The sequence below is a fragment of the Syngnathus floridae genome, chromosome 16, assembly GCF_059516105.1.
Source record: "Syngnathus floridae isolate MCC-2025c chromosome 16, RoL_Sflo_1.0, whole genome shotgun sequence".
Lineage (NCBI taxonomy): Eukaryota > Metazoa > Chordata > Actinopteri > Syngnathiformes > Syngnathidae > Syngnathus > Syngnathus floridae.
The window spans coordinates 1585965-1595102 of record NC_142428.1 but is presented as its reverse complement, the minus strand read 5'-3'; the positions used below and the strand labels follow the sequence as shown (position 1 = coordinate 1595102).

General features: G+C 42.5%; 2 protein-coding genes and 1 long non-coding RNA gene across 3 annotated transcripts; 1 reads left to right on the top strand and 2 right to left on the bottom strand.

The window, feature by feature from the left end:
* Window positions 1-88: 88 nt before the first annotated feature.
* On the bottom strand, window positions 89-2341 carry rtn4ip1 (reticulon 4 interacting protein 1). The gene is made up of 9 exons (XM_088399877.1): window positions 1863-2341; window positions 1542-1693; window positions 1408-1476; window positions 1210-1334; window positions 1092-1140; window positions 888-1024; window positions 564-747; window positions 358-450; window positions 89-255 (listed from the first exon to the last, which is right to left on the bottom strand). Exons 1-9 carry the CDS (start codon window positions 2116-2118, stop codon window positions 130-132), a joined length of 1191 nt encoding a protein of 396 aa, XP_088256003.1. The 5' UTR covers window positions 2119-2341; the 3' UTR covers window positions 89-129.
* Window positions 2342-2361: 20 nt separating this feature from the next.
* Window positions 2362-6934, top strand: qrsl1 (glutaminyl-tRNA amidotransferase subunit QRSL1). The gene is made up of 11 exons (XM_088399876.1): window positions 2362-2517; window positions 2813-2972; window positions 3060-3158; window positions 3242-3338; window positions 3517-3678; window positions 3752-3927; window positions 4008-4123; window positions 4307-4499; window positions 4676-4793; window positions 4862-5067; window positions 5338-6934. Exons 1-11 carry the CDS (start codon window positions 2494-2496, stop codon window positions 5583-5585), a joined length of 1599 nt encoding a protein of 532 aa, XP_088256002.1. The 5' UTR covers window positions 2362-2493; the 3' UTR covers window positions 5586-6934.
* A 1023-nt stretch (window positions 6935-7957) lies between these two features.
* LOC148384865 (uncharacterized) lies at window positions 7958-9090 on the bottom strand. The gene is made up of 2 exons (XR_015863316.1): window positions 8862-9090; window positions 7958-8509 (listed from the first exon to the last, which is right to left on the bottom strand). It is a non-coding gene; the product is annotated as an uncharacterized LOC148384865 (long non-coding RNA).
* Between the last annotated feature and the right edge of the window lie 48 nt (window positions 9091-9138).

Sequence of the window (9138 nt, the reverse complement as noted above, 5' to 3'; positions counted from 1 at the left end):
GTGAGAAAAGCTAGCTTGCACAGGAAAATAACTCATCTGATTTAGGATGACAAAAATAAACACATTTCTAAATAGTCTTTACACTCAATTTCAGCAGTCAAAGACATATTTTTATTTTGTAATTTGCTGCTACGCATCATCTGTCCCCACGTTGATCTGGACCACAGTCTTTCCTCGAGCGTGGCCCTTCTCCACTTTTGCAAAAGCCTGAGGAACCTGTGCAAAGCTGAAAGTTTCTTCTACAACTGCATGGACCTGCAAATGAAACCAGCCCAGGAAATGTGAGTGTTGCATCTGTGGTTAGTTCAATCTGTGTGCATTTCTGTTGAGGTTTGAAAATGAGTATGCATCGCATACCTGCCCTGCATCTACCATCTCCCTGATTTCATCCAGTGCTGGACCACTTGGTGCAAAGAATCCCCAACGGTAGTGGACTCCCTTAACAAGGTGCTGCATGAGAACAGAGCAAAAGGTAAAGTTAATTGTAGAGGTCTGTTCATAACACCAGTAAGATGGTGTATTGCACCCTCTAGTGGTCTAGTGTCAAATCTGTTTTTCCCTACCTTGAGGGCCTTACTGGCCACAGTGGCAGCAGTCTTCAGCATTCCATCAGCAATCCCCAGGGTGTCGGTGTTCTGGAGGAATGGCGTCACTAGGGTGATGTACTTGGCGCCGCTCCATGGCTTGAGTAAATTCAGCGCCCAGCATTCTGTGTTGCCTCCAATGTTATCCAGGACCAGGTCAAACCTTCATGAGGAGGAAGAGGATGGTGGGAGTAAAGAGAAGTATGGGTAAGTGACGAAAAGAAAATGGAAGATTTTAAGGCCATATTTCCCAGCTTTGTGAAGAGCACCATGTAGAAATGAAATGTGCATTCTTGTTCTCACTTATCCAGGGCAGCCAGCGGCACTTCAACAGGTCCCGACGTGTAGTCCACGACATGGTCCGCGCCGAGCTTCCTGACAAAACGCTCAGCATTCTGGGAGCATGTTACGGTCACATGGGCTCCCCATGCTTTCAGCATCTTGAACAATAATCAAGATTATTTGAGATTATATTACGATACAGTACGTGAGACGTCACACATATACCTGGATGGCAAACGTTCCCACTCCCCCAGACCCTCCGATGATCAAAACACTATGAAAAAGAAGAGCGAGAGTGTGAGTGTGTATATATGTACACATGCGTGCAAGCGTGTTCCCTCACCGTTTCTTGGCACAGTTGTCTTTAGTGAGCCCGCCGGTGTTGACGAGAGCCGACCAAGCAGTGGTTGCCACGTAAGGGATGGCTGCAGCCTCCGTGTGGCTCAGTGACTTTGGTTTGAGGGACACCTGAGAAGAAACGCACACATGCCAACCTTCACAAGTCAAAATCTTTATTGCATCATTAGGACGTGATTCGTACCTCATTGGCACTTAGCACAACAAACTCAGCCAAGCTTCCTTGCTTCCATGGTGGGATGGCAGCCCACACCTGATGAGGCATAATTTCAATTTTTATTGATTTGAAGGGCTGAATACATGACGCGATGTTTTTACCTCATCCCTTTCTTGGAAGTATTTCACATCAAGGCCACACTCCATGATAACCCCAGACACGTCCCTCCCCAGGGTGAGCGGGAACTCACTGCCCTTCTGATTTATGTTCAGAGGATCTCTCTTCGTAGACATGGTTGCAGCACCATAGCCACCTAGCCGAATGCAAGACATCATTAGTGCACACACTATTAACAGTATTCCTCATTAAAGAGGTCTTGTCAAAATATTTCTTCAGTGATATGTTATATGCACCACCACTACTCCAAAAACAGTATTTTGAGATTCACAATTGAATATCAAGAGCAGAAAGGTGTCACTCGCCTCTCATGCTGACGTCAATCGGGTTCAGTCCTGCAGCAAACACCTTGACAATAACCTCATTGGGGTAGGTAATGACGGGGAAGCTGGCATTTTTGGTGAACCTCAGAACATCATTGCCTCCATACTTATCAATGACCCATGCGGGCATGACAGTTCTGGAGCTGCTGGAGGTTTTAAAAAATCTGGAAACTGATGTCCTTGAAATGTTACGGTGAAGTAACAATCTGCAGTCCACCACGCGTCTAATAGTTGCCATTTCTTGACAGTTAAATTATTAAAACATCAGACCAACGTTTCCATCTTTGTAAGTAAATGGACATGCAAAGTCGTCATTTCGCTGAACTATTAAATTTTCTTAAAGTGCTACCTTTTTAATGTGAGCATTTTCTCCTTTTTAATTATTATATTAAAGAAATATATTCTGGTGTCTTCTCAATACGACGCGCTTCTCTTGAAAAAACCCCACTTCCTGCAACAAGAAGGTTTAACCAATCAGAGCAGAGGTTGCTGCGTGTACAGGCCAATGAAACAAAGCGTTGTTACAACACGACTTTCCAAACAAACATGGCAGCCCTCTGATACCGCACACCTTTGTGAAGGTTGACTATTAAATCCCCAGCGTATCGTCAATATGCTCAACCTCACTCTACGAGAGGTTAGTACGACTTCATGTTTAAAAGTTGCTGTTTTTGTGTTTATATGTAACATGATAGAACTTCCTGTCCAGCAACCAGGCATGTGTGTAGGCTATGTTAAATATCGAATTTTATACTATCACTATACTTACCATATCACCAGCTAAATACAGTTATATCTTATTTTAACCATACCAAAAATACGTAGAGGTATGTTCCTCATGTTTAAATTGGAACATTTCTTTTACAATTTCACGACTGAATTTTTCACTCAAGCAGCACATAAATCAAGAATGTACTTTTTCCATTTTCCAGGTTTCTATTGCATTCAGAGAGGGAAAGATTTCTCCATCTGAGCTGTGTCGAAAATGTTTGGACCGCATCAAGCAAAACCGGCATCTAAATGCCTATATCACGGTGACAGAGGAATTAGCCTTGAAGCAGGCTCATGAAGCAGAGACCAGACTGCTAAGAGGTAAAAAAAAAAAAAAAAAGCATCTACATCTGTTGTAACATGTCTGTTTTGTTACGTCACAACAATATTTTATGATTTTTTTTGTAGGGACCTCTAAAGGTCCTCTGGATGGAATCCCATTTGCAGTCAAAGACAACTTTTGCACAAGGAACATTAAAACCACATGTGCTTCGAAGATGCTCAAAGGTAGTATGTGGAAATGTACACATTGTGTGTGCACATAATATTATTTCTAAGCATTGTTGATTAGCTGATGCTCCTTGTTGCAGACTACACTCCGCCGTACAATGCTACAGTAGTACAGAAGCTGTTTGACCAAGGAGCTGTTCTTCTTGGGAAGACCAACATGGATGAGTTTGCTATGGGGTAAAAGCATTGTTTTGAATCAAGAAACATTTTAATATCTTTGTTTAAATCATTTTGAGTGTAAATGTGTTTGGTTTTCACTTTTAATGCTATTTTTATATTTCAAAAATAAAATCCTGCCACAATCTAAGGAAATATTAGTATATATTTGTCAGCATTTTGCTTCTTTGTCTTCCAGTTCAGGCAGCACTGACAGTGCCTTTGGACCAGTGAGGAACCCGTGGGGCTACGCTACTCCCTACTGTGAGCAGACAGGAGCGGTATCAGACTCTGACTGGGTCATTTCTGGAGGCAGTTCTGGGGGAAGCGCAGCAGCCGTGGCCTCACTGACCAGTTACCTGTGAGGCGTCACATATTTCAGTCTGAAAATCTTGATGACGTGACTGAGGATGATATTGCAACATTGTTTTCAGCGCTTTAGGGTCGGATACAGGCGGTTCCACCCGTAACCCGGGCGCGCAGTGCGGGATCGTGGCTTTGAAGCCAACGTATGGACTACTGTCGCGGCATGGCCTCATCCCGCTGGTCAACTCTTTTGATGTTCCAGGCATTTTGACAAAAAGTGCCAGAGATGCAGCCATTGTTTTAGGTACTTTCTGCCTGGAAATGATACATTTGTTGCATTGTAAACACAAATGTTAAAACTTAACCAGATAATCTATCATTCAGATATTCTCCAAGGACTCGACACAAAAGACTCCACTACAGTTCCTGCTCCTGCATCGTCATCAGCAGAGCTGCCTGAAAACTTTGACGTTAAGAACCTCTGCGTCGGCATTCCAAAGGTTCATCCATTCTTATGTTTTCGTAGGACACTCATTGACTTGCAAATTAAACATTTACTATTGTAGTAACCTTTTGTGTCCAATAATGATGATTTGCCTTTAATTATATCGATTGATTAGTATACCAGCAGTTTTTAACCTGTGTCCTAAAAGTAAGATTTGGTGGCACCTTCTTACTATTAGGAGTTCTACACCCCTGGACTGTCGGAGGAGGTGGCCGCACAATGGAGTCGGGTCACTGACATGTTTGAGAAATCGGGTGCACGTGTGAAGCAAGTGTCCCTCCCCCACAGCCAGTATTCCATCGCATGTTACTACGTCCTGTGCTGTGCTGAGGTGGCGTCGAACATGGCACGTTTCGATGGCCTCCAGTATGGTAAGAAAGCGCTTTCTTTCTAGACCACATCCCACGTTGGGGTCGCACAGGAAATCTGATTTCTGAGTTTCGAAACAAGGCGGGAACTTCCCCGTAGCCTCAGATGGTAATACAATACTGCAGTTTGAAGATGTTGCTGATTGATGATCATTTATATATTTACATCCCATGATCAGGCCACCGTAGCGAAGTGGACAGTTCCACGGAGGCCATGTATGCCACCACACGACACGAGGGTTTCAATGACGTTGTGAGAAGCAGGATATTATCTGGGAACTACTTCCTACTCAAACAGTACGGCAACTTTTGATGTTTCCAATGTATTCATCCAATTTTGTAAGCCTTTCCTCCCACTTTGTCAGAAACTACGAGCACTGCTTTGTGAAAGCCCAGAAGGTTCGTCGACTGATCGCGGACGATTTCAAGCGTGTGTTCGACTCAGGTGTTGACGTGCTGCTGACACCCATCACGCTCTCGGATGCCGCACGTTATGTCGACTTCACGCGAGAGGACAACCGAGCACGCGGCGTGCAGGAGGATATCTTCACTGTTTCCGCCAACACAGCAGGTACAGACGCAGCAAGATAAATGCTGCATATTAACTCAGATGAAGGTTTTTGGATCAGCCCTTCTTCTTCTTTTTTTTTTTTTTTTTTTGCTCTCTTTCGTTATTTTACTTGCAAATATTTTGAATAATGCACCTTTCCTGAGATGTTTACCTTCATGTCGGTTCTTCCTGCTTGTTATCACTCTCCAAATTAACCTGTAACTACGCTTAAGATCCTAATCATCACCTTTCCATGAACCGTCCTTCAGCTGTGGTTTTTCCTCACTCTAGGTCTCCCGGCTGTTTCTGTGCCAACTACTTTATCCAAAAGAGGCCTTCCCATTGGCTTACAGCTCATAGGTCCCGCCTTCCGAGACAAGAAGCTCCTTAGTGTTGCCCAGTGGATCGAACAAAGGGTTGGGTTTCCCTCCATCGGTGACTTTGAGGAATCCAACGGGCAGAGCTCCAGTTACAATATTAGCTTTTCTGGGGGGGGAGAGATGAACACCAAAGAAATCAGCAGAATCAAAAACTCTTGAAAGTTCACCATTAGTTTCCTTTCTGTTGGACAAAGCGGCAACATACAACTTTGTGGAATGGTGGTTTCAGGGGTTCAAGTGAAAATCATGTTTTGTTTTGTTTTTCTTCTCAATGATGATAAATACAGCAGTCAGTACAGTTTTAAAAGGAACAGATCCATTCCAAATGATTACAGTGACTTACTACATCGTGACCAATGGAAGATAAAAAAAATTGTATTTAATGTGCACTTTCTTTTTCTGTGTTTCAGTTGCTCTTTGGAATTTTGGATGTGCCCTCTTGAGGTATACATATCGCCTGTATAAAGAGGTACTACTGTACATTGCAAATGATATTGATTACAAAGTTGTAAGACTTTAGTAGTTTGAATTAAGCCAATTAAATACTAACTACTCTTTCGCTCTTAAATAAAATTGTACAACTCCAAATCCTCAAATCCCAGCTCACAGTTGCTACATTTAGCTTGTTGGTGAGGGTTTAGATTACTCCTTGGAGTAACACAATTAATACGCTGTATTTAAAGTCACTTTTTTTCTGTAGCAAATCTAGTTAAGACTGGATTGTTCTATTGTTTAAAGTAGTGTTGTCTTAGATCAGCATTTCAAAAAGAGGTGCGCATTTACCGACAGATTATTCACATGCATGCTGCATCAAAAGCAGGTCATGCAAACTTTATCTGGAGCAAACTAGCAGCAGAGTCACACGTACTATACAGATGGCAGTCAAATGATTGGCCATATTTTGTGCAAATGTTTTTGCCGCCTTATCTCATTTTGGGGGTTCGTGGAATGTGATAACTGTCGCTAGCAAAGTTGACACCATGCCCATTGAAGTATCATGTCATGGAGGTATTCATTATCTTGCCAATAATGTTCATTAGTTAGGGGAATACAAATTGTTCTCACGTTTACACAAGAAGGAACTCAGTGGAGATCATAAGATATAAAGCCTTTATTCCTCGGGTTCTGGGTACAGGATGTGGTGCGGCGAGGGCACGTGACGCACTCGAATTGTGTAGGGTGGAGAAATGTGGTCGATTTGATGCTTAAGCAACAAACCCATGTATGTTTTTAGATATCTGACCACCATCAGCTTATCTTCAATCAATTACTAAGCTTTAGTGAATTTACTCAAAAACAAAAAAACTTGACTATAAGCAACTGAAGTCATCGTGGTTGCATAGTTTAGAGAGGTTGCACAATTTCAATGTATGGAAAGTAGTATTTTTTTTACTCGATGGTCTTGTGATCTACTTTAACATTGGATTTGGATTGATGATTTTATCATTTAAAGAATGACTATTTAGTATGTAGTGAGAGATTGAAAAATAAATCCCAAGCCATTCTCAGTCCCTGTTTGCGTTCCTCCCCCACTTTGTTAGCGCACCTGATCTCAGGTTTCTGGAAGTTTCAGGGGATGTATGGAGTGGCGGGAAAGGAAAGTAGCAAAGACCTTTGAGTGGTCACACTCTATTGGTCAACTAAAACAGAAGTCTTGTCTCCATCACCTGACCACACTCCACCCGCGTTCAAGAGTTGCTACCAAGCTGCAGGAATGCCAATGTTGCTCTCCTTTCAAAATATAAAAAACACAGGGGAAGAAACTTTTTTGTGTAATGGTGGTAAGTGTAGCACCAGGAAGGAATGAGGGACGGGGCTCTTTTCTGGCTGTTTTTGAGAAGATAAGATGGGCTTGGACAATGAAGCCATTGTCTCAAAAGTGCGGATTGGGAAGCAATTCCCACACAGAACCAAACGAAGGGGGAGTTTAGAGAATTCCATGTGTCATGCTTAGAAAGAGTCCCTTTGAAGGTCCAAGCAGCAGGTGAAGATTGGATTGGTCAGTATGACCTGCTGAAAGTCAATGATTAAGCTTCACATGCTCACGGCCTTCATTGTGTCGTATCGTTCGGTAATTGTTAGGAGCTGCTTGTTTGACTTTGTCACTACAGTGACCTTTTCAATTGTTTACCAAATGCTAGTTGCACAAGATTAGGGTCAGGATTTCAGTGTAAGGTGTAAAACTAGGGTTAGGGTTTTATTCAAAAGGTTAGAGCTTTAAACCCTAACCCAACAGGTGCTGTTTAAAAAAATAAAAATGGGCCATGCCAAAAGGGGGCAGCTTAAGCTACTCAATTTCTTCTGTCTTATTAGCCCAGTTTCACTAAACTAAGAGCTTTAACTTAGATCTTAGTACAGGACACATGTAATGACACCAGAGCTGTCCACTTAAGCATCTTAAATACCAATTCAATTAGTTTCCAACGCTACAAACACAAGTGTTTTACGGCAACTGCACTACCAACTCAGCTTAACATTTTGGAGTACCCCAAAACCCAAGTGAACATCTAAAAAAACTGCAGGCAAAGTCATTAAGTTGAATGTTTATTGAATTTACAAAAATGTTTCATGGCCTAAAAAGCACAATTTTTCAGAACTCCAAAGTACAAAGATAGCTTTACTTTTTTCCCCAACTGGCATCCTCTAAAAAAAAAAAAAGGGGGGGGTAAACCATCACTGGACATTAAGACAAGGACATCAACGATTAGATAGCACACAGTGCGTTACTTCCTGGTGATAGTCCAGTCCATGCAAGACTCCCACAAATAATTTTACGCGACATGAAGAGCAGCAGCTGCACATTCAGAACATCAAACTCCAGGTGTCATCTTGGGAGAAGCCAAGTGGCAAGGCTGTTGAACTCTTCTTGGTGTCCAGTGAAGGAGCCACGAGCGCACATATCAGCACCACCAACTGTGCAGCAAAGGGGCCAAGGCGGGGGCCAGCGTGAGCAAGACGGGGGCGTTGAGTCTGGAGGATGCATTCTTATCAGTTGTGTTGTTGGTGGTGGGGTTTGGCATCTTGGTTGGTGCAGCCAAAGTTGTATTCAGGGGCGCATCTGTGGTGTTCTGTCCGTGGACCACCTGCAACACAGACCAAATTTAGTTTAGGCTAAAGTCTTTTCATTTCAAGGAAATGAACATTGCAGTTTCTTTGCATGAGCTGATCATTTTGTGCGCTCTATGAGTCATCAGGGCCAGCTATTCAGACTCTTCTACCTACATCGTGGGGAAAATAAATGGAAATGGTGAACTGGGTTTTTTTTTTTTTTTTGCGCCTACATTGTGCTAGGTTTTATCTCTAAAAAGCAGCCAAAAAGTTGGGTTGCTTGAAAAAAAAAAAGCCTTGTTAATTACAAATGAGGGCAACCCGCTTCAGCTTGTTAGAAATAAGTGTTAAACTAGAAATTAAGAAAACATTTAGTTTTGAATTTACCTGAATTGAAAGTGCAAGAACGACGAGGAGAACTCCAAAGAAGACAACGCACAGCTTCATCTTGCTGGGGGTGCAAAGAATGTTCAGTGATCGGACGTCAACGAAGGTAGACGACTAGTTGCAAGATGATTGAAAGTGAGGCTCAGCCCGTATTTATACCCCACAAGACGTCACGCTCTGATTTGGTGCATTCAGGTGCGGTCGGAAGTCTTGCGGATTTTATTTTCCATTGACTTTATCATAAAAACGTTAATTATAATGGAATTTTACTTGAGTA

Excerpts from the sequence above, each read along its gene's own strand:
- rtn4ip1 (XM_088399877.1), bottom strand. The coding sequence starts at position 2,118 with ATGGCAACTATTAGACGCGTGGTGGACTGCAGATTGTTACTTCACCGT. Across the intron at positions 1,694-1,862 it reads GATTGACGTCAGCATGAGAG|GTGGCTATGGTGCTGCAACC; the intron begins GCGAGTGACACC and ends GCATTCGGCTAG. Across the intron at positions 1,335-1,407 it reads TTGTGCTAAGTGCCAATGAG|GTGTCCCTCAAACCAAAGTC; the intron begins GTACGAATCACG and ends GTTTCTTCTCAG.
- qrsl1 (XM_088399876.1), top strand. The coding sequence starts at position 2,494 with ATGCTCAACCTCACTCTACGAGAG. Across the intron at positions 2,973-3,059 it reads AGAGACCAGACTGCTAAGAG|GGACCTCTAAAGGTCCTCTG; the intron begins GTAAAAAAAAAA and ends TTTTTTTTGTAG. Across the intron at positions 4,794-4,861 it reads AACTACTTCCTACTCAAACA|AAACTACGAGCACTGCTTTG; the intron begins GTACGGCAACTT and ends CCACTTTGTCAG.